This window comes from Poecilia formosa, unplaced genomic scaffold (assembly GCF_000485575.1).
Source record: "Poecilia formosa unplaced genomic scaffold, Poecilia_formosa-5.1.2 Scaffold5, whole genome shotgun sequence".
NCBI lineage: Eukaryota > Metazoa > Chordata > Actinopteri > Cyprinodontiformes > Poeciliidae > Poecilia > Poecilia formosa.
Window position 1 is genome coordinate 2,242,038 of NW_006799944.1, and position 24,735 is coordinate 2,266,772.

A 24,735-nucleotide genomic window follows, 5' to 3' on the forward strand; every position below is an offset into this window, starting at 1 on the left:
CTTTTAGGAAGCTGTTATTCTTCCTAAAAGAATAACAGCTCAATCCCAGCTTCTTTGTAAGTCAGATGAATCAGATTCATTTTAAAGTCTCTGTATTTCATACCTGTCCACTTCAGGACTGAAATTAATGTGCTCTATTGTAACACCTTCGCAATGGCGCCTACAGTATCAATGCCACGTATTACTGTGGATTTTAAGGTGCTTATCGTATTTGTTTTTGTCCCGTATGTCCTTCGTTCTCTCAAGTCTTATATTGATATGAAAAAGGAGGGAAAAGGGCATCTTTTGCTTTTTACAACCCTTCAGCTGTGGAAATGTTTTCCTTAGGACCTCAGAGCAGCTGACATTTTGGATGTTCCTGAAAGCAAACAAACTATTTAGTCTATAGCTATGTCATATCTCTTATGGTTAATTATTTTATTTCAAAGTTGGTTATTAAATATTTTAAGACTTTTTTATTAGCTGTTTTTTTTGCCACATAACTGTTCATTTTTAATAATAACGCATACATAAATACATACACATACATGAGCTCATGATAATGTGAGCTGATCAAACTATCCACATGAGGTCACAGAACCAAACAAAACTTGCCTGAGATCACAAACCATCGCAAAGTGCGACATTGACTGCTGGCGCTGACATCATCTCGTCTTCCTGGTCACTGTGCCAACAGGGCCAGTTCGTTTCGGTCAACACTGTTGCCTTTAGCATGTGAACGCCACATATCACCGTGGGTTACCACAGACCTGTGACTGTGCACTTTACGGCTAAAAAGTGGCCTAGAAGCTTTGGCAGACAAATATTTTAAAAAACCTACTACTGACACTAGAACCAATGTGAGATATGTGCTCAAGACAAGCTAAAAAGTAGTATTTANAATCTCCATCAGATGACTGCGTCCATCTTGTTTGACTGTGGTCCTCATAGGTCCATGACTGCGTGCACAAGCCTGCAAGCCCCGCTGGGTTCTGACCGGTACAGAACCTCCCTGTGAGGTGAATTAAGCACCACAAGGCACCCCAAATGTGTCATATTCCCCCTTCATTAGAGGCAGACTCGACGGCTCCCATTAGTTGTTTAAATCAGACAATGTTCTAGTCCTTATTTTAAATTCACTCATGAGACTGTCTCATTGAAGGCTTGTTTGTCTGCCCTGTTTTTTGTTGTTGTTTTGTTTCTGACCATGTCGTTGCCAAATCTCAGAAGGCCAGTGTGTGCTCTCATGAATAAAATACGATTGCGTGAGCAGAGAGAGACTCTGAGAAAGAAAAAAGGGAGTAGAGAGTTCCCAGGAGTCTCATCGTCCCCCCCCCCGCCACCCCCTGATTCTCGCTCCATCTCTCCTTATAGGGTATTCTCTTGGGAAAAGTCGCTGAAGAGTTGCCACAGAAGTGCTGCACGCCTGTGTGAACGGAGTGTTTTTACACGGGCTCGTGTGCAATGTGCCAGTCTGACACAAAGGTCAGAGGAGGAGCCGATGTGGGAAGACTTACAGACACACATCCACACATTACAGCGAGTACAGACTGTAGCGAGACAAGGGGCAACGGGAAGGGAGGCTTTCAGCAAGGAAGTATGAAACGTTGTTTGTGGAGCCGAACAATAACAAATGGAGCCACGGCAATGAGGGCATGGGAAAATCAACCATGAGAGAAAATAAAGCAAAATAAGACTTAAGAGAAATCAAACAAAATTGTCTTCTTACATTAAGAGTGAAATTACTGTAAAGCCTTTGTCAAGCTGCACTTTTATAAAAAACAGATTCCTGTTCATACCCTAAGGACTAGGGGTGATGGCGAGGCAGCCGTCCAGCTTCAAGAACCTGGAGAAACACCACCAGCGATAAATCGCTGGAATAAATAAATACGAGTCCTCGTCTAGTCTAGTGGCCAGCACGTAAAAATAAAATAAAATAAATAGCCGTGTTGGTGGAGATTTTTACCTCGTACAAATAAAATTTAATTAGAGGTTCCCATAAAATCTGATCAATTTAAAACTAAAAGAAAAATGGAATACGAGCGAGCCCGTTCCATGTGCTCAGAACAATCAAGAGTGCCAACCAGTCATTTTGTTGAAAAAAAAAACAAACAAAAAAAAAACCCAGCGCTTTCTCCTAAACTGGATAAATTATTCAAATTAGAGGGTGATTTTAATGAATGTGTAAAGTTATAGTGTTTACACATCTTTAAGAAGGAGGCCCGTACGTGTGTGTCTTATCCGTTTGGGATGACAGATGAAGGTCTGTTTACCTCTTCCATGGCGCTGATGAGATTCTGGGTTGATTTGCTGATGTCGCTTCCAACAGCTGTCGGTCCCCCGGCTGGAAAGGTCGAATCAGGGCGGTCGTGGCCATTCATCTCCACAGTGTAACTCGCTTTAGTCGGCCAACATAACTGGTTGTGCATGACGAAATACACTGCAAACACATACAAGCCCTGTAAAAAAAAAATAAAAGGAAGAAAATTAACATTAGAAAACTGTATTGCATATGCTAAAACATAGAGGAAGGTTTTCTATCCTAACTCTGTTAAAGGGTTACTTCATCCGCGGGTCATGACATCATTGGCATTTGCGTTTCCTCCACTCCCACGTCATGACCAACATTTTCTCAGACACCAACACCGGGCTGGGAATTACAGCAAAACACCAGAACGCCAAATGCCACAAGTATTCCCGGCATTTCGCAACACTCAACAAGATGTGATGACGGCTGAGCGGGTCACGACATGCCAAAACAAACTGTAAATGTGTCTTAGCACGCACGCCGCACAAAGACGGGATCCATTTTCAACCAGGAAACCCATGCAAACACGCAGAATGTCAAGTTTAAATTTAAAATGTACGCTTTTCGGCTCTCATGGTGAACAGCTTTGTCTGGGTTTTTAACGATCCACCTTAACCCTCCTGTTGTCCTCGGGTCATTTTGTCCTCAGGTCATTTTGTCCCGAGGACAACATTGTAAAGATGGGTCATTTTGACCCGAGGACAACAGGAGAGTTAAGCTCAAATCTTGAAAAATCATGAAAAAAATAAAAATAAAAAAAATAAATAAAAATGTTGAGTTCAACCAAGCACAAAAAGTTAGTCTGGTGCTGCGACTTTAACTCTCCCATAAAGTAATCGACATCGCTAGATCTTCCCCGGAGGTCTCAGACACAGAATTAAACACATCATAGGCAGTTGCGGTCAATATTACCAGGAAAGAAAAAAAACAATAACCATAACTGGAAAGTGCTCATTTATGGGAACACTGTGAAACGCGGCACAACAGCAAACAGATGTAAAACACATGAAAGATCTCGCAGGTCATCGGTTTATAAGTTCAAACTTAAAGTAATAATAAGAAAAGAAGAAAAAGAGCTAATCCATGGCGTATAAAAATAACCACTGATTTAACATAATTATCAGAATAACACAGGAGATTGGATCTCTTTGTGTTAGAAGATGTGCTCAGTGGCCTGCAAAGCAACTGAACTAGCATAACTTCTTCCATACTTTATACCTGCTGAACAAGGACATTAACCCACTTTTGTATCATCAAATCAAACATGCTAAACAAAAGGTGTCAGATGTGACCTTAAGTCTGGTAGCTCATTTTGTTATCTTCATGTGGGTGATTATCACAGAGCACTTGCCAGCCTGAGAATCAGGCTTTACAACCAGAGGCCTGTTATGCAAGTGTTCCCTGAGTGAGAGGAGACTTTAGAGATGGGAAGCACGATGCTGAGAAAAGGTCAGAGGGCACGGAGGGCGTTTTTAAAAATTTATTTCGAACATGATAGTATAGTAGTATAAAATCATGCACAATAACAAGGAATGCAGAAGAGTCATATTTTTGCACCACAGTAATCTTAACACGCTCGAAAAGGAGTAGGAAGAAGTTAGAAACTTACGAACTCCTACCACATAAAACTCATACGATGTTTTCAGATGGACCCTCATTAATAAATCCAATCCAAAATAAAAATAAACAGGTTAATTCATTTCCCATTTTATCTGGGTTTTCATATGTCCAAGTATATGCATCCACACCCACACCCTCATATGCGTTAGCCTCAATTTACATATACACATTAGTGCTATCTCTCACACATCTTGTGAAAACGACCTCCTTACATTTCCTTTTAAATTGCATAAAATTTTGACTTCATTTTAACCCCTCATTTAACTTGCTCCATAACTTTTCCCCATGAATTGAAATGCAAAAGCTCTTTTTTTGATGTTCGTAAACTACGAATCCTTACGTTGGAAGGAAAATATAAGGAATAGGAACATAAATATCTGGGGAAGAGAATCAGACCTGAATATCGTGATGGGTATAAACTATTTATAGAAAGGAAAGTGGAAAAACACGAACTTGTATTTGACACGTTGCACAAACACACATGGTTTTTAAAGGGATTGAAAACAAATAACTGCCTTTTCTGTTCAACTCCCTTGAATCAGTTTTTTGCAGATCTGCATTTGGCTGCAATTACAGCTGCAAGTCTTCTGTGGCATGTCTCTAACAGCTTCGCACATTCCTCTATTCAAAATACCTCAAGTCCAATTAAATTAAACAGAGGGTGTGTCTATAAATTAGTTTTTAAGCCACAATTTCTCAGTCCCATTAGAGTTGACCAACTTCCCTGCTCCTGCTCCAACAAGCCTCCCCACAGCATGGCGCCGGCACCAGCCTGTTTCCCAGTAATAGTTGCATGTGATGAGTTGAGTTTATTTTTTTTTTCCACTCTTTTGTTTTAGATTGAAGAAGTGCACAACTAATAGTTGTTGTTGGCAGATTCTTTCGCCTAAGATGTGGATTTGTGGAGCTCTTTTTGGACGGTCATGATCTTAGGTGGTTTTGAAGCTTTTTCTAATTTTCTGATAAGGATCAAGCAGTGTGCCGTGAGATGTTTAATGCTTTGGTCAATGTTTTATAACGTACCACTGCTTTAAACCTCTGACTGTCTCTGTTTGTTCTCAAACAAACCTCTGAGTCCTTCATAGAAGACCAAAATTTCAAATGATATTAAAATATACAGATACGAACTTTACTTAGTAAGTAGGCAATTGGTTGCAATGGAAAAAAGGTTTTAGAGTAAAAGACGACTGAACACAAATTCTCTTTTCCAGATTTATATTTGTAAAAAAAATTTTTTTTAAATATTTTCCATTCACATCACAGTTATGCAATGCCTTCTGTATCTATTTCATAAAACAGCAATAAAGTTTGTATTTGTAATGTGACGAAACCTTACAAAAGTTCAAGGGGCACTATAAAAACAAACAAACAAACAAGCAAACAAAAAAACACGGCTTTACTGCACTTGTTGATGCAGCATTACTCTACCTGACCTCTTAAAGTGATTATGATGGATACGAAACATTTTCCATGATCATAAAAGAAAAAGAATCGCTTCCCTTAAATCTTGCATGGCTCTGACACGTCAGTGATTTTTTTTTTTTTTTTTTTTTTTGATGCTTGTAAGAAGTTTCCACACACATATCAGTTATCCTATTCTTAGATAAAGATTAAATAAAAAAAGTGCGGATTGGTAATAAATCATTATGAAAACTGTTACTGTTATTTTTGACGGCTGCCGACATAACGAGGAAAGGTTTACGGGCAGAACGAGGAGATAATGAGGGGCGCTGCTATGGAAATTCGATTATCTCCTTCTAATTCAGCCTGGTGAAGCGCAGATGTACGGCTGAAAAACAGGGCGGAAGGAGGAAGGAAAAGGTGCAGCCTTTAGATTTAAAGGTCAGTTATTTTCGGCGTAACGTTGAATGCGATTAGCTTCTCAGTCCAGTACCGTTAACTGTGCAGCTGGAAACCAGTACCCGTTTTTACGACATTCAGTAAACGCAGAGCTCTGAATACTCTGGAGCACGAATACACACACACACACACACACACACACACACACACACACACACACACACACACACACGCATGCACAGCTGTAACATCTGCAACTGTTTAATAATGTTCCGTAATTAGCAGCAGGGAGGTGTGCCTTACAGCTACATGAAGTAAATATGGAAAATTCTTCGAATGGAAAGTTCACGGCATGAAGAAAACAAGAACCACTCTGCAACACCTTGCAGCTGTGACCAACACTCTAATAACTTCCAACCACACAATGGAAACGAAAACCTGAAAAAAAAAAAAAAAAAAACGAGGTTGTGAGTTTAGAAGCAGAAAGTTGAATAATAATGCTACCAGAGAGCGGTGGTAACGTAGCAGACTTGTCTGACGATGTATCATTTACGTTAATTGATAGACATATACTTACCCTTGCTCGTGAATTCGAAATTTATTATGTACTTGCTCATTGTGTCCAGAGTTTTTGATGTAAACAAACATCAGTCTTTACCACCATAGTCTAATTTTGTACCTACATTTTTTTTTCTCTTTCAGTCTGTAAAATCTCCCACTGTCACAAGCTTTACCAGTGCCCCCCACCTACAGCTGCATGAATTAGGGTATCTCCTGAGAATAAACATACATTCAAAAGCCACAAAATACAGATTAGAGCCTTTTTTTCCCCTCAATTCAGCAGCATCTCAACAAAGTCCCACGCTTACTTTCCTTTTAATCAATATCTTCAGTCACACGGTTTAGCTTTGGGGCTTTTCACCTCTTCTTGCTTTTATGAATCCTTGTTTGTTCCTGCGTCAAACTTCAGAGGCCCAGCGCTTTGAAGCTGCACTTTTGCTGAAAATCAATCTTCAGCTACAGCGAGTATATGTTTTTATTTTCTTTTACAGAAGAGAGACGTTGCCCACATCTTGACGCTAGAGGTTGACCCGCCTGAAGAGAAGGGCAATCTGAATCTAAAGGGAATCTATTTAAACTGCGACGAACCCTTTAAATTACATTATCCTCCTTGCAATTTTGTGCTACAGTGTCCCTGAGTGCATCAGGCTCTCAGTGGCAGGAAGAGTGAAGGTGGAAAATGAAGAAGCTTCTGGTGGCTTTAGTCAAGCGCAGCAGACAGGTCAGGGATGAAGCTGTGGAGACGTTTAGAGCAGGGTTACGTTACGAAACCGTCGAAACCTTTAAGCATCTCATGGAGAACTGTTGAATCCATCAATCAAAAACCAGAAGGGCATCACATTTTATCCTGCGAGTACAACATTTTTACATTTATAGAATAGGTTTCTGCTTTTTCTCAGAATAGGTTTCTGAGGAAGCAGAAACCTACTCTATTCTTTTAGGAAGCTGTTATTCTTCCTAAAAGAATAACAGCTCAATCCCAGCTTCTTTGTAAGTCAGATGAATCAGATTCATTTTAAAGTCTCTGTATTTCATACCTGTTCACTTCAGGACTGAAATTAATGTGCTCTATTGTAACACCTTCGCAATGGCGCCTACAGTATCAATGCCACGTATTACTGTGGATTTTAAGGTGCTTATCGTATTTGTTTTTGTCCCGTATGTCCTTCGTTCTCTCAAGTCTTATATTGATATGAAAAAGGAGGGAAAAGGGCATCTTTTGCTTTTTACAACCCTTCAGCTGTGGAAATGTTTTCCTTAAGACCTCAGAGCAGCTGACATTTTGGATGTTCCTGAAAGCAAACAAACTATTTAGTCTATAGCTATGTCATATCTCTTATGGTTAATTATTTTATTTCAAAGTTGGTTATTAAATATTTTAAGACTTTTTTATTAGCTGTTTTTTTGCCACATAACTGTTCATTTTTAATAATAACGCATACATAAATACATACACATACATGAGCTCATGATAATGTGAGCTGATCAAACTATCCACATGAGGTCACAGAACCAAACAAAACTTGCCTGAGATCACAAACCATCGCAAAGTGCGACACTGACTGCTGGCGCTGACATCATCTCGTCTTCCTGGTCACTGTGCCAACAGGGCCAGTTCATTTCGGTCAACACTGTTGCCTTTAGCATGTGAACGCCACATATCACCGTGGGTTACCACAGACCTGTGACTGTGCACTTTACGGCTAAAAAGTGGCCTAGAATCTTTGGCCGACAAATATTTTAAAAAACCTACTACTGACACTAGAACCAATGTGAGATATGTGCTCAAGACAAGCTAAAAAGTAGTATTTATTATTTTTTTACCTTTAGAGTAATATCAGCTTTTCATAACAATACACACATTTAAAAAATAGTATTACTACCCACTCTGGCTTGCACATACACTCACATAAAAGTTGACAATAAATAGCTAGATCACAGCAATTTAGGGGAACTCCATATTGCTGTGAATGGAATCATGATGCTACTGTACTATTAGTTTTCACCAAACAGGTTTTTATTTCCTACCACATTGCTGCTAAACCTGGTGTCACATCTGCAGATGCTTCCTAGGGGAGGTTTTTGCCCCTCCACCGTTCAGTTTTAGGTTTAAGTGACAGCAGTCTTTCATTGCTCTCCTGGTTTAATCTTCTGAAGAACAGAATCGGAGTAAAGTCTGGACAGATATGAAGATATGACACCATACAGTCCTGATTTCCACCGTTCTCCTGAGGCATCCCCCAGCTCTCTGAGGCTGGGCATCAGTGTAGGATCAAATCCAGAAAATGAAAAAAAAGACACAGATTTTAGGTAGAGCAGAATGCAGCAACACAATTCTATTGGTTAGCTTTGCCCCCTCTTCACATCGAGTGCATTGTTTTCAGATTGTGGGAAGCACAACTGTTGGCACAAACATTCATGATAGCAGGCTGCCAGCGGGTGGTTTTTGTAATCAGCAATCAACGGGTCGGCAAACAATGAAAGGAGCAAGCGGTCTTACCAGCAGGCAGTTAAAGATGACGTAGAGGATGAGGAGCCACAGGTATCTGTAGCCCATGTGGAGTCCCGCCCACAACCAGACCAGCGAGATGAGCAGAAACAAGTAAAGGACCAGCGGCACCTCTGGAGCACAAAAGAAAAAAAAAAAACGGAATAAGACTTTAAAACATCATCTGTTAAAAACAACTACAGCCAAAAACTTAGCGCACCACTTGTGTCTCTTTGTCTTATAGAGACCATAATGTCCACCTGAGCTGCTTTTTGGCTGGATGCCATGGTCTCAGTCATTGTGTGGATGAGCCCAGCCTTACTTTTTAATGTACACTTGGTGGGACATTTATCTTACAGAGTGACAAATAACATCAATTATCCGACTCGGATTTGAACAATTCCAGCCTGCTCATATTGTCTTCTTCATTGATAAACCTGCACTAAACATCAGAAATGTGTCTATTAAGTAGCTAACATCAACGCTGCAGTTTTCTAACTCCAACAACTAATCTTTAAATACTCTCAAATAACAATTGGGTATATTTTCCTTGTGAAATCCATTCATCAGAGAGTGATACTGATTGGAGAGTTTTACCTGAGTTCTCAGTCTTCTATGTTTCGGCCTCGTGTAAAAGCCATCTGATGATAAAACGCATCATACACATGCAGATATTTGAAAAGCTATGCAGGACTTCAAATTTCAATGTGCCAATGCAGATTTGAAATTCAAGTGAAAAAGATGTGGCATAAAGCAGATAAACCATGTGGATCCAGACTAAAGCCTCAAACACTGAAGCAGACATGCAGCGAGTGACCTTGAATGACCCCCACCGCACAAAGACCTGCCTCTACGCTCACACGTTTAGGCTCTGCTGCTGTACTCATGTGTTGAGCCTCATGTCATCACTAATATGGCTGAGGGAAAGAGAAGTGGATATACTGGTGTTCTGTAAAATGGTTTTGATTATTAAGACATGTCTATTTTTTAGATCCTGATGCAAATTCAACTGCAGGTACATCAAGGCCGCAGACCTCAATAGAGTGGATGTGACGTAAGTAGCCTGACTGAAAACCCTTCAACTCGCCTGCTTCAACAGGTTCTGTTAACAGATGACCTATAAATGTAAAAGGCGCGACACTTCCTCCCTGCTTCCAAACAGCACCCAGAAAGCCCACGCACGTGTGAAATACAGTATGCGCAGTAAGAGCAAACATGCGACCACATGGCTCAAGGACTTCCTGTCTGCATATTAGCAAGCAAACACAAAAGTTCTGTCTGCCTGAAAGGTTTTCCTGTGTTTCTAAGATTAAATGAAACTAGAAGTTCAACCTGTTTCTGAAAAGGTTTCTCTCAAAGCTACTTTTTTTTTTTTTTTTCGAAACATGGGTCTTATTTTGATGCTTTAAAGCAGTCTGCCACTATCAAGACGATAAAGATTAATTCAGTTGTTAAGGAGAGGACATGTACACTTAATCTACATCTTGTATTAATAACGCTTTTTGATTCATAACAGGAACGTTCCAGATAAAATCCCCAGAGAGGCCGAGCAGACAGAGTGAACCTAAGCTCTACCCAAGTCTGATTGCCTTATTAGGAAACATTGTTAGTAGCAGCTTTTGGACTGAGACACATCTGTCAGTTTAGTAAAATGAAAAAAAAAAAAATAAAAATACACTAGAAGTGATTATCCTCCCGATCTGCCCCTAGCAGTTTTCATATCTAATCCACATGGAAGTGCTGCAACTTGAAAAAGTATTCATACCCTCGAATGTTCATACATTATGTCACAGCACATCCATAGACGTCTGTGCATTTTTGGCACTTCTCTCCGTAGGTGTGCAAAGCTTGCAGAGACACAACAATAAAGAAAGAGGTTTTGCAAAAACACTTACTTTGGGAGCCTCAGTCCACGCTCAACTCACTTTTCAGATGTTTGTATGCAAAATAAAACTATGTTTACCTTTTCCATGTTTGGAGGGTATGCATGCCTTTTCAAGGCACTGCGTCTGTCATGAGGGTATGGGGCACATTTGATGAGACTTTAATTCATCTTACCTTGTCAAAGAAAAGCGAGAATAAAAAAAAAAAAAAAAAGAAAAATCTGGTTCTAAACTCATCTTTGAATCCTGTGGGGTGACCTTATATAAAACTACTACGCTGACTCAGGTTAGCTGTAGCTTGCTGCTATGTAGGACACAGTGTCCAGCAGAGTCCACTTCACTTCACAAGTAGGATGGAAACACGGAGCCCAGGTTTGCACAAAAAGCCCTCACTTAGGCGCCACTTCCTTGGTTTTGTCGTTTCCACTCTGCTGCAGTGTCCGCTTCTTTTCTCAGTCTTATTCCTAAATCCCGCCTGCTGCCTTCATTGGAGACATATTTCCCTTAAGCCTTCCTCCCGAAACACTGATCATTGTTTATGACGTTTCTGTGGTCTTATTTCTTATCAGAACAGTATTAGAAGACAGCTTGAAGACAGCTGGCTCTTTAGGTATTTATGCTGCTTCCAGCAGCACATACTGTTCCTATCTCATTCGCTCTCTTTCTTCCACTCAAGCACATCTGTCTGCTTCTCCTCTCTAACCAGTTTGATTTTTCCAACCGTGTAAGCACATTCCACTCTCTGGACGAGACAGAGCTCCCACAGTAAGAGCAGGTTCCCAGAGCCAAATGGAGACCGACTGCAAAATGCTGACTGGCAGTTTGACTGGATATTACCAAGACAGAGAAAAACAAAAAACAACAACAACAACAACAACAACAAAAAACTGTATATATGAGCACAAGATGAAACTGAATATGTGCATCTTCCTGTGAAGGTTTGTTTCATTTGTCTGTTTGGATGAGGGAGCTACTCTTCTCCACAACTTCCAGCTTACAGTTTGTATATTAGCTCAGTGTCTTGGCTTGAAAAGACAAACCAGAAAATACTTAAGAAAACTTTCAGCGGCGACTCAAACAGGTCAGCAGCTGTAGCAACAGTGAGCTGCAAAGAGGACGTGGTGATAAGATAACAATACAACATCTGCAGCATCAGCATTAAGAGATTAAGAGAAAAAAAATGATGTAAGAGTTTCGAACTGTAAACATAGGCCTGGGTGGCTGATAAATTAACTGGACAGACAATGACCGAGGCCATAGGGACTTTCAAAACTATTCATAACCCTTGAATCAATACCCCAAGTGGGGTAAACACATGGGAGGGAGCGCTCTGGTTAGATAAAACCTAGACTTGACTTTTTGCCCTAAATGCCAAATGCTGTATATGGTGGAAACATGACTCTCCACATGACCCAGAACACAGGTGAAACACGGCGACGGCAGCATAATGTTGAGGTGATTCGACAAAGAAATGATGGCTACATCAAAAATTACCAACACTGTTTTTTTCTCTTTTTTTTTTACAAAACAAAAAGCCTTCACTTCACACTTCTGTGATAGTCTCTCATAAAATCCTGGTGAAATGAATTCAAGTTTCTGTTTGTTGCTAATGTTCAAAAGGTAAAGTACGCTCACTAGGCACTGTAAACAATAAAACACTTTGCAATAAAACCTTATCCATCACATGCATTTGTTGATTCCTGCTCTGGCCAATCAATGCCTGAGCAGCGTGTGTTCATGGAGCAACTGGTGCTGTAAAAAGCTTGTATCAGGAAGAACATCAAGTCTCATAAACACTCCTCGTGGGCTGAGCTGGGCTGCGATAAGGGTTCTCAGATGACATTTTGATATCCCTAATTTCAAGTTCAGTTTGCTTCCTTTTCATTGCCCAGCACTGCGTCGGGCACAGCGGGAGAGTTCCAGTCATTCTCTGATAGGTACGTGTTCACAAGTGGTACGCAGCGTGCTCAGGCAGACGCTGACCCGATCCTGCTGACGTCAGCGGTCCTGCTATATTTCACATAGTCCTGTGAGTTTAACATGTGGGCTTCTCACACTCCTGCGCCAGTAGAAAGATTAGACCTCGACTTATCACACCGGCTGTTTCCTGCAGTGAGGAGTTTGAAAATTGTGACCTCAGTATAAGCAACAAGAGTCCTACGAATTTGACAGCTAATTGGAAACGTCAAGGTTGAACTTGAAGTGAATGTGCGCGAGCGATAAAGAGTCTCTCATTTAACACTAACTACTGATAGATGATAACAGAAAGAACCTTCAGCTATGTTCGATAGAGGAATAAATTCAAATTAGTAGTTTCAAGGCTGCTTCATATCGGAGGTTGGGAATCTGTCAGTGTCCCCAAAAATGAGCTGAATTTTGCTAAATATGTTTGTGCAGATGTGACCCTCACCCTGGGGTGTTTCAGCATGGAGTTTGCATGTTCTGCCGGTTATCTTCAGGGAGTCTACCTTTGTGCCACAATCCAAAAACATGACTGCCCTCAGGTTAACGTAAGTGCAGGCTTTGCTGTTTGTGCTGTGAGCCGCTGGTGATGAAGCAACGATAGGAAGCAACGAACAAGGGATGTTCCCAGATCTTGTTTGTTATTTTTAAAATTTGTTTTGGACTTTGGACATTTGTGAGAGAGTCTGTGGACACCACAGATTTCATTGCATGAGGCTCCAATAAATCAAAATGAAATTGAAAACGCTATATTTAGTGTGGAAGCTTTACGGATGGTTTCTGTGTGCAAACAGGATTCCGTTGAGTCATTATGTTTCCAGATAACAGACTCAACAGAGTCTGTTATCTGGAAGGCAGAGTCTTCCAGATAACAGGAAGGCAGAGTCAACACGGTTAATTCCTCTAAACTTTGATCAGTCAGTGCTGCCAAGTTTTTGTGCCTTCAACTAACATAAATACAATTTAAAGGTACGGTGGTGCACTGGACCGTAGATGCTCACATAGGGTGAGTGTAGCGTCCATAGTACAAAATGAGAACTTTACTGCAAAGCATTTGCAGCCATCTACTCTCCTTTCATTTGATCACCTTGTTCCTTCAGTTTTAGGGGGAAAAAAAGTGTACAGAGCAAAATGCATTAAGTCAGGTTTGGTTTGTCACTGAAGGGCCGTGACTGAGCACAAAGCAGCTAAACAGCCTGCTGATTGTCAGTGATAACAACCTGAATGATGAGAGACTGAAGATGTTTGGGTTGGATCTTCATGAGTGGGCAAAATGACTGACTGCACTGAGTGAATAGCTCTGATTCACTCCTCTCCCACTTCTGCTGAGAGTTATTTCTATCCAGACAACACAACTTAATCGTGCAGAAGTTCAAGAGTGTTTGCACACATCTTGGTACGTTATTATAGTAAGAGCATTTACCACTTGTAGTTAAAAGGGATTTCAAGTGGTATCCTTAGCCAAATAGATGTGATGGCTGAATAAATACAAGTTGCATTGTTTCACTCACAACAACATGACTTTCAGTGGGGTTTTTTTCTGTTTATGTTTCTGAATACAAGTGGGGTAAGTTAGGAGAAAGAGTCATCCCAGTATGAAAACAGCCTTAAACATAAAGCCAGACAGTTTTATTTTGTCTGTGTCCTTCTTGACCTCAGTCAAATGAAGTCAGTTATTTGCATAGTACTTAATTATCTTAAAGTGAAAATCCGTAAAATTTTATTTAATCTTAGAAAGTACAAATCAAATATCTATACATTCTGACTTTTGTTGACATTAGATGGAAATGAGTTTAGAGAAAAGTATTTTCATATTTTAGAACGAAAAAGTCCAGAAAAGTCAGACCTAAAATCAATAAAAATCTTTCAGAAGGTCTATAATTAAATATTTTTTGTTGTCTAAGACATAACCACCACCCCCCCAGTTTACACTGTGGTTTTAGAGTGACAAAATGTGGAAAACCTCAAGGGGAATAACAGTTTTTGCATAGCTCAGTTTGCCTATGTAAACAGGGGATGGATGTGTGTCTCTTCACATATTTGGAAACAAGTAAAAAAAAACAACACTGAAACGATTACATTGGTTACCTGTGCTGTTTGTCCTTCCACGATACATGTCATCGTAGGCCTTCCACTGCTCAGTTACCTGGTAGGCGTGGATAAATATAACCAGCACTGCAACCAAGCAGATGAGAGGCACCAAAACCGCCGTGCACAGAGCTGCGTAGATGTTTGGGATGAAGCATCTGGAGAAGAGATACGGAAACATGTTAGAAACTGTGTTTTACGCTGTGTATTTCTTTTAAAAGAAAGAACAAACACATTAGCGTGTGTTCAGCGTGGAGGTCTGGAAATCACACATCACATGGTTTTTTTGTAGAGCCGGGTGTTTTTAGCTCTTAGTCTGTTTCTCACTGTGTCTATTTTTGAAACTTTTCTTCATATTTCATGAACAGGATTTTCTCAGTGAGACTTCTGAGCCTTCCTAAGACTTAAAGGATTATTGTTCAACAGCAGTGAAAGCAAAACATGTTCATTATTAACTCTGCTGAGCAACAAGGCCACCCCAGTGCTGCAAGCGGATAAACAACAAGGTCACTTGTTCTCCTTATTTAAGACTTGGACGAAAATCACCAGAAAAAACCATGTATGTACTGAAAGCTCTCTAGAAAAGCGGTGATTGAGGATAAATTGAAATAATTTATCTATATGGGGCAAGGTTTTATTTCAGCTGGTGTTTTGCCATAATCTTTCTCTTGTATATGCATATTTGTCATTTTAAACGTTTTCCTCTGAAAAATCCTTCATGCCCATATGAGAATTGAGCAGAGCTGAATGCTCATGTGACTTTTGTACTTTTTTTTAACAACACAAACTAGTTTGGTGGGAGCAAAGAGTTACTGATAGGATTGAGCTGGTGCTGTAAACTAATTAGAGCTGTGCTAGCCAAAATATAAGGAGGTATGCCAAATAAATATGTGTGTCATATCCTCCCACCAATTCAGCTTTCATAGGAAATGGGTGTCAGTGCTGCTTGTTTTTATGAGGGGGAGAGCCAGCTGTATTCGAAGACTCAGATAACATAAAAATTTCTAGGGATTCCTAAAGAGGATGAAGAAACTTTCCCCAGCTGTAAGGGTCACTCGGTGCATTTTCTTTTCATATTTACCAGACAGCATGAGGTCATGAATCACTCAGTCCAATGACCTTATGGACAGAACTCTGAGCTCAAGCTCAAAGTTTATGAAATGTACATTTATTATTGGCATGATATGGTAACATTTTACTTGACTATAACAGTAATTCAAATTTGAACAAATAAGACAATAAAAGGACTTAAAGAAACTCTAATGCCAAGAAGTATATACTGAACAAAAACTACTGGGTCTTTTGACCCAAATACTGGATTTACGGTGAGACGAAATCTTGAGTAGTTTTCATCAAACATTGTGTTATAAACTTTGACCCAGTTTGACCCAACCTGATCAGACTTCAATTAGTTTCTTCCGAAGGCGGAAAAAAAAAAAAAAGGCTGGGTTTAAAGATTGCCACCATATTGAAACACTTGCCTTTGTGCATATTTGGAAATTACACTCCATTCTTAATAAAAAGGTTTTGATACAACATTTAACACCATTTGCAGCTAAAACAGCTTCAAGTCTTCTAGAATGGCTTTCTGCAAGATGTAAGACTGTGGTTATGGTCAATTTGACCTTTCTTCACAGATAACACTGGCAAAGTCAAATGCTGATACTGCACAAAAAAAACTGACTTACAATTTGCTCTAATTCATCCCAAAAGGTGTTTTTTTTAGGTTTAGGCCTTTGTGCGCTAGTGCTCTTCCATGTTAGAACTGTAGGGGCTAAACCCAAACTTTTCCCACATATTCACTCCTTAGACACAAAAGAAACATCTAAAATGTCTGGAATGTGATCAGCGTTCCTTTCTCTGGAGCTGAGGGACCAACAACACGCCAGCTGGATGTCATAATATCCTCTGTCTCAAACTTTATACTCGGTCTTTGGCAGTCAGGAAAGTGAAGTTTGCCTAGCAACTGTCAACCTGGGCTAATCAGAAAGACGCATAATTTATCACTCTAGAGAGCACATCTCCACCACTTCACAGTTTATGGTCGCTTGCTTTACACAACTACATCTAAAGCTTTGTATTGCAATGCACTTTTGGATGCAGCTGCTTGAGTATTTAAACTGTTCTTAAATTAACCCGCAGCTCGAAACTCTGTTGGCGACCTTTGCACCCTCAGTGATTTTATTTGCCCACCCACTTCGGGAATCGGCTGCTGTTACTCCCAATCTGTCACTTACTACTAACAGTTCACTGGAGCATTAAGTGATGAGGAAATTTTATGACTGGGTAGATGAATCATTCATTTCAAGACAAATAGAACATGTTCAGTCATTTGGGAATTACGTTCCATTCTTTTTTAAGGTTTTATTGGCTCTAGTGGCCTTTATTTGAAAGTAGTTCGACAGGAAACAGAGTAATCAGACACGGGGGAAGACGTGAGGTAAATGTCGCCAGGACGGGAATCGAACCTGTGACCACCACCACGAGGACTAAGGCCTCCATGCATGGGTTGTGCTTTGCCCCTGGGCCCTCGCAGCCTTAATGTTAAGTATCGAAATCACTTTTATATAAGTGTTTTATGTTAAAATTCTGCAGAATAATGAGGAAAACAGTGTTAAACAAACCCCGGCATGGATTGGTCTATACAGGATCCAGTAGTACAGGGTTATTTTGATAACTGGACAATCCTGTCAAAACGGGTCATAACAAAGCTACCCAATAAATAATTTCAAACTAATTCTGCATATTAAATGCTGTTAGTGGAATTTTGAACGCAGCTTCTCTTTAATTGTCTGTGTAACCTAAAAAAAAAAAAGTATTTGCTTCTCTTTTTAAAGCTGTAGTTAGATTTATGTGAAGCCTGTTGTACTTTCACCCTTCTGGGACTTAGGGAGGGTTTGGAGTTAAGGATGAAGTTTCTCCTCTAATTTCAACGTTTCAAAGGTCTTGTTAACATCCTCAGTATTACAATGCTGCTGTAAAAGAAACGGCATGATCCACAATCAGTTTCACTCACTTCGTGTGTGTCTCCCCAAGACTTAACAACTGCTGGTCCTCCCAGATACAATTACCTTGAAAACACCTCTGTGACGTAGAACCAGAGCTTAAGGCTCGTTTGTACGCAGACAGGGTGAAACCGAGACAGCTGGGTTGGTGAGGAAACAAGAGGCAACCTATTTACTCTGATCGGGAGTAAAAGAGATGGGTGAATGAATGTAAAGGCTCCTTCAAATAGGAGGGTATGTTCTCCAGGGGAAACTGAATACCCTCCACTGTGTCCTAAAATCCCTCATGTGTGCCCTTACTGTCTCACACCCAGCCACAGGAAACACACTCCCTCACTCGATCCCAAGGATAACAGCCCCACCTAAGACCACCGGCTAGTTTAAGGATGTGATTCAAAGTTTCAGGCTTCATCAGCGATGAGCTCAACCCATCCTTTTCAGCACATGAAAAAGGAAGACCAACCCATAGGTAAACAGACACACCCATCAAAGGGACTTTTTTTACAAAGTGATTTAGTCCGTTATTTAAAACTATAGATAGACAGGAAGTGATTTCAGAAAATAAATAAATAAAAAAATCCACCAAAGAGTCAGGTTTCTGTGTGGCGCGATGAATGCAAACACTGAGACTCGTTTCCTAAATCATTCAGCTGATTGGACGAGAGGCCTCCTCATATGACGTCACTGACTCAGGTGTTTTCCTTTCACACTGATCCTGAGTTTCCCCTCCGAGCAAATAGAAAACTGCAGTCAGCCCTCATGATTCAGAGAAGTGCTAAAAAGGGACACTTGAGTGTGCTCTTTAAAACCAGGCATGGCGTAGGATTAATTTATTTTTTCTGATGTTGGTTCAAAACAATACCTTAGCATCAGTCAGACATTTGCTCTCTTGCACAATGACAATGGAAATCAGATTCCTTTGGGATCTTTGGAAGCTTTCTAATTGTTATTCTTTCAGGGTGGATTGATAATAAAACAACTTCAAGAAGTTTTTGTTTTTTAATTCAGAAAATTTCTGGACCTTCAAGGTCAGGTTGACTGTGAGAAACTGAAGAATGAAAATGAGCTGTACTGATAAGAGTGGTCAAATATCCTGAAACCCACAGTTGGCTCCAAATGACGGGTGTAAAATTCCCTGAAGTCGTTTTGTGATCAAAAAACAAACAACTTCAACAAAAGAAGGAGCTAAAATGCATTACTGAAAGTCCAACATGCATTTTTACATTCATTCTGAGTGGTACTATGCATGCATTTCAATACATTTTCAAACTTACACATCTCCATGCACCACTCCATACGCAGCATGAATGGTCCACCCAAAGCCACCGAGCAAAACAATAACCAGGACGATGATGACCAGGGCAGGAAGTCCCCAGCCTAGGAGGAAGTAGAGCAGGTAGCGCCGCTCTGTGTGCTCATCATTCATCACCAGCACTTGCCAGAAGTTCACAGCCTGAGAAAACAGTTCAGGGAAACAGACAATTTACTGGAAAGAAATACCAAAGTACAAGCACAAATGATTGTGAATAAAAAAATCCTAAAGTAGCAAAAAAAAAAAGAAAAAAAAGAAAAAAGAAATAAATACAACCTTAACAGATCAGAAAATGATGAATGATTTCTCAAGGATTTTCCTGGATTTTCTGCTTGTGAGTAGATAGAAAGTGATAGCTTGCATCACAGCCAAAATAGCTGTGTTTGCTTTATAATTTAGCTGGGTTTTACCGTCTCATCCGTCTGACACGCTAAGCCTTGCACCGTTACATAAGCAGACTTTCTGAACACCTGTCTTGCAAAGCAGACACAGTGCCTTCTACCTGCAGGAAGACTTCAGCAGCTTTTGGTCCAGATGGGCGAGAACAGAGAGCCGAGATTAATTTGACTTCAGGCTTATATAATACACAAACAGCTATAAATGACTGGTGAGGATCTGATTGCAAACCCTCAGATATGAGATTTGCGCTCAGGGAAACGTGATGCAACAAACGACAGCGAGATCTAATTCTTAAAGTAACTGATAATGCTCTCTCCACCATATTGTATGATCACTAACAAAACAGGCGTAAAACCTCTCAGAATAAACACAAGGCAGATAGAAAGGTTGTGTAACAATCTGACTGCAGTGTAATGACACAGGAGAGCGGAGTCATTCAGAGCCAAAAGCTTTATGTTCCTTGGCTGTGAGCAGCGTGGAGAGAGAGAGGATTACAGGTAACTTTGTGCTGAGTTGTTGCCACTGCAGTGGCTGCATCACTCACCGACTGTTGATGCAAAGGATTGTGTTGCCAGGCAAACTGGCTTGGGATGCAGATCAGAAGGCTGACTGACTGAGATCAGTTTACCTGTGGACGCTCAAGACCAGACTGAACTGAGAATACGGAGTTATCTTGCAGTTTAAATCTAAATATCCAGTGGTGGAGAATGAAACACCAGATTATCATCAGAGCTGATCGGATTTCCACTAAGAGTACATCAAAGTTTAAGGGGAACTACGAAGTGTATTCTAATTGTTGTTGAAAGGTTTCCACTGAAATCCACTTAAATAATGAAGGTACCAAATTGGTTGAACATTAAATTCCTGCCACCACCATGTTCCACCACACATATCGTGAATGGAGACCAAAATGTTGATGTTGTCTCATCAGTAGCTGAGCTGTGGATCTGTGTAGCTCCTCCAGAGTTACCATGAGTTCTTACATCTGAGGTCATTTGAAGCATTGTAAAATGAAAAAAAAAAAAACAACATAATAACATTATGAATACTTTTGGAAGGTACTAAATAAACTGAATGAACCTCTTGCCCATTGTTATGATCAAATATGTTCACCTGCTGATAACGTACTCACAGGCATTGTGTACAAAGCTGTAAAACTAGTACCTCAGGTACTTGTTTGACTTTCAAACTGGCACGCTGAGAAATGAAAAACACTTACTACAGGCGAGCCTGCAGGGCTTCTCTCTGCAGCTGAAATACTTGTGTTGTTATGAAACACTATGAACATTTGCAGTAACCCGAGAGCCTCTCCTAACGCCTCTGCAGTCTCGAAACTGCATTTGTGGACACAGATTTAATTTCTGTCGTCGTGCCAAGAGGTGCGTTCTTCTGAACTGATGCTGGACATGCAGATCCCCACATACACACAGTCTGCTGTTATTGATCCGAGACTTTTTCGGGTGTAACACTTGTTGATGGTGCTCACTCTTTTCAGTCACTTATCTGAAAGCAACAACCTAATAGGTGGGTGGGGAAATGAGCGGTGTGCGCTAACCGGGACTGATAAAGAGGACAATTGGGTTTTAGCATTACATGTTAATGAAAGCAAGTGTCTGCAGGGCTTCTCAGCCAGTGCATTTGCTGACAGTACAGATATGAACGGAGACGCTTCTAGGCTGCTGAAAAAAAAACAAAAAACAAAACACTCAAAGTCTAAAGTAATTGTTGCCATGCAACACTTCTCCTCATACTTGAACCAAGCCCTGTCTGGGCTAAGCGTTGGCTTGTAACACAGATCTATATCAGCTCTGTTGCCATATTAATGAGAACCATGTGTGTCTAAAAACCTGTTGGTCAGTCACGGCTCATTTCATGTTGGTTTCATTTATGAAAGCTTCCAAAGTCACAGTCTGTGAACAAGCAGGCATGAAAAAAACATTAAGCAGGTTCTGTACGTCGACATTGCAGTGAACCAGTGTTGCACTGTTGCTTTAGTCTGTTCCCCTCAGATGCTTCTGGAGTTAATCACATAACACTCCACCAATAACACATGTGGCTTACATATGTGTAAATGACTCTATTCAGTTATTTACACATGTGTACTCTGTGACAAAATTCTCAGCATTTCATTTATTTTGTTCAGCTTTGAGGATGTTGTATTTATGTTTTACCTGTATGAGCATCCAGAAAAACTGACTCAGATGGAAATAGTGGCAGAATAGCGCCAGAGTAGCACAGCTGTCATCTGAAAATACTGGACCACGGAAAGCTGACACCAGAAAGCATATCTGCAGAAAAAAAAAAACAGATAAAAGACACATTAGCAAACATTAGCAAACCTTTCATTCCTTAATTAAAGGAAAAGCACACAGATTTTCTTTTCGTTGGCAGGATTTGTGTCTTTTGGGAACCAAGTTCTCATTTTGCATGACTGAAACTTCTCACACTGTCAGAAAAATATTTCATGGTTAAACTATGACGTTTGTTTTACACATTACTAAAGCTTTGACGTAATTAAGAAACAAACAAAAGAAGAATCTGCTGAACTAAAATCATTTTCTACTAACTTGTTATCACACAACACTAAAAATAAAATGTTCATGTCCTTCCACGTTGATTTTCATGCACGTCTTGGAAGTGAACTGCTTCCATGCTGTGTTAGAAAAACACAGAAAAACACATCACTGTATGCAAGAGAGAAAAAAAATACATTAGGATGACGGCGACAAAAAAAAAAAAAAGAAGAGTCATGGGTCATGGTGAAACTTTGTTTACAATAGAGGCAAAATCTTTGAGGAAAACTCAGGAGGGCAGCAGGAAACGCTGCTGCTCAGCTGTCTGTCACAGAGCTTCCTTCACTCATGGAGTAAATGCAGTCAGGCAGTTGTTACATAACCAACCGCCTGTTGGCTCATCGCCTGCTCAGCGGAGCAGAATGAGCATGAATGGAAGACAGCAGCAACAGGGGACTTTGTTAACTTCTTACTAATCTTACTGAGTTTTCCCCAGTTCAGTATTTTACCTGGTTTTAGCCTAACGGTAATTACATAACCCCATTTGTGCCTGGTTATGCAAGAACAAACACCAAGTTTTCTGCATCATGTTTTCTACCCTTTCTTTCCAAATTGCTTCTGTTTTCACTCACATCTTTTCACATTTTGCAAGCTGATTCTGAGAACCCGAAATGATTACCCAACTTCACCTTTCATAAAAAAAAAATTAAAAAAAAGTCCTAGCATGCAGCTTCTAAGTGGAAATGTAAAGAACTGTCCCTATGTTTTTAATCCCTTAAAAACTCCTGAGTCAGCTTCCTGTGCATGTTCCAAGCGGTGCCTGGAGGATGTGAGTGGGAGGAATAGCACAGGACGGGAACTCGTGACTGAACAGCCTGGAGTTGTGCCTAGTGGAGAGGCTGGCCAGGTATGTTATGGGAACAAACGCTGTGCAATGACAGACTGTGTTTGCTGGCACAGACGGGCGATTTCACAGAAGAAAAATTGTGACACGCAACTATTCCAAAAGAAAACCAATAAAAAGATAGAAAGAAATCTCCAGGGAAACACTTTACATATAAATGATGTAACATTTTACCACATTTTGATCTGAGGTTTTAGCATTGGACTGCCTTCAATAAGACAAAGTGTGGATTTCAGAAGGCAAGAATCGTTCCTACAATTTAAAAACCTAGCATAAATACCACAGGAAGTTAAAGAGTGAACGGAGTAGCAAACTGCTGCTATGTGCTGCTGGTCAGCTGGCTGAAATAAGGGTCCAGCTTATAGGAGAAGGACTAATTTGGCTGTTTGAAATTGCTTCCCTTCCTGATGCAAAGGGAAGAAGCACGTTTAAGCGACAATGTTTCAGAATAACAGAACGCTAATAGCAGCCTGTCTGCTCAGCAGCCTGGCTACTGGATTTTCTTTTGCTATGAAGAGTAAAAGTACATAATATAAATATTTTATGTGCAAAATGCACTTAAAAATTTAAACTAATTTAACAGGTGTTTATTTGTTGCTTAGGTCAATTCATCTAAATTATTTAATTAAAAATAAAAATATTGACAAAGGTTTTATACTGCATAAAAATGCATTAATGTTATTTATGACAGCAGTATGATTTTTATTGAGTTCTAAAGAAAAACAAGTTTATATTTCTTGCCTTATATTTTTGTCTAAATAGAGAGAACAAAAGAAGAAACTTTTGGGTCACAATCAAAGCAATGAAAAAGTGTTTTTAAACCTGTGAGAAAGAGAAAAACATATAAAACATGTACAATTACTGAACCTATTTTTTTAATGTATGCATTAAAGTAAAATCTAAGAGGGGGAGGGCCCGGGGTCACAGGCGCAGATGTAAAACTTCTCATGTGCCTGTCTGCTGCTTCTTTGCTTTGTTTCACCAGGAGTCGACCTGTCTATACCCTCAGGCTGCAGACTTTCTCAAAACACGCGCTGGAAAATGGTCCTGTGTGTTTGCCTGCAAGCTCTCTGATAACAGGAAATGCTAAATATGGGTAGGTTACTACAACTTCTGGTAATGTATGACTGTGATGTAAGATTGAAATCTAAGGCAAGCAATACATTTTCCGGAAATATATGAAACTGAAAATGTGAAACTGAAAATGTGAAGCTGTGTCCTTTCCCAGCTTGTGAGGTGGATGAGAATGTATTTGTGGGTTTGCAGTAGCTCTAATTGCTCTATTTTTGGATTAAACAAAATTAGAGAGCTTAGAACTTAATGAGAGTTCAAAGCTCAAAATATAATTTCATATCTGAACTAGGACCTTTCTATGTCCACGCTTTTCAGATCCACTAAATAATTATGTATTTATATGTTCTATCACATAAAATCTAATCTGTGTTTGAAACGGGATGAAATGCTCAAACCACTGGACATATTACTCTGTTATACCGTACAAACAATATTAACATGATGTCCTAAAATTTACATCAAATATTTGCCAGTAAAGACACTGATGGAAAGCAAACAAATAAATGGGACATTACTACAGAAAAAGAGATTTCTTGTTCATTTTCTTCATTGCTAACACTAACATCAATACTTTGACAAAATGCTAACTCAGGAAACTTTTTTTTTTTTTTTTTACTTTACAAGACCCAATAGGTGGTCTGCTTACTGTGGTTGGGATATATGTTGTGGCTACTGCAGCCTTCTAAATAATTCAGCCTCGCTTTAGACAAAATTTATTTGGATTTTAATTCGATAACTGGGTCTGAAAGACAAATACCTTTTCGAAACCAAATGTCTAAATTGATGCAGAAGGTGGAAGCAAATAAACTCCCTGAAAACAAAACAATTTGCACTGAAAT

At 39.9% G+C, this 24,735-nt stretch overlaps 1 protein-coding gene and 1 long non-coding RNA gene across 5 annotated transcripts in view; both read right to left on the minus strand.

Moving 5' to 3' along the window:
• adgrv1 (adhesion G protein-coupled receptor V1) overlaps positions 1 to 24,735 on the minus strand; it is a 118,547-nt gene that overhangs the window by 12,053 nt on the left and 81,759 nt on the right. For 3 of the 4 annotated variants that reach the window (XM_016677041.1, XM_016677037.1, XM_016677035.1), the window contains 5 exons: positions 21,577 to 21,693; positions 18,969 to 19,147; positions 14,690 to 14,847; positions 8,769 to 8,890; positions 2,202 to 2,438 (listed from right to left, as the gene is read on the minus strand). In XM_016677041.1, coding sequence (XP_016532527.1) covers positions 2,217 to 2,438; positions 8,769 to 8,890; positions 14,690 to 14,847; positions 18,969 to 19,147; positions 21,577 to 21,693 — 798 coding nt within the window. In that variant the 3' untranslated portion in view covers positions 2,202 to 2,216. Of the gene's footprint in view, positions 1 to 2,201; positions 2,439 to 8,768; positions 8,891 to 14,689; positions 14,848 to 18,968; positions 19,148 to 21,576; positions 21,694 to 24,735 lie in introns of those variants that run through there. The other variant, XM_016677045.1, reaches the window with a different exon arrangement.
• LOC107837494 (uncharacterized) lies at positions 10,814 to 14,323 on the minus strand. Its single transcript, XR_001663515.1, has 2 exons — positions 13,475 to 14,323; positions 10,814 to 13,430 (listed from the first exon to the last, which is right to left on the minus strand). It is a non-coding gene; the product is annotated as an uncharacterized LOC107837494 (long non-coding RNA).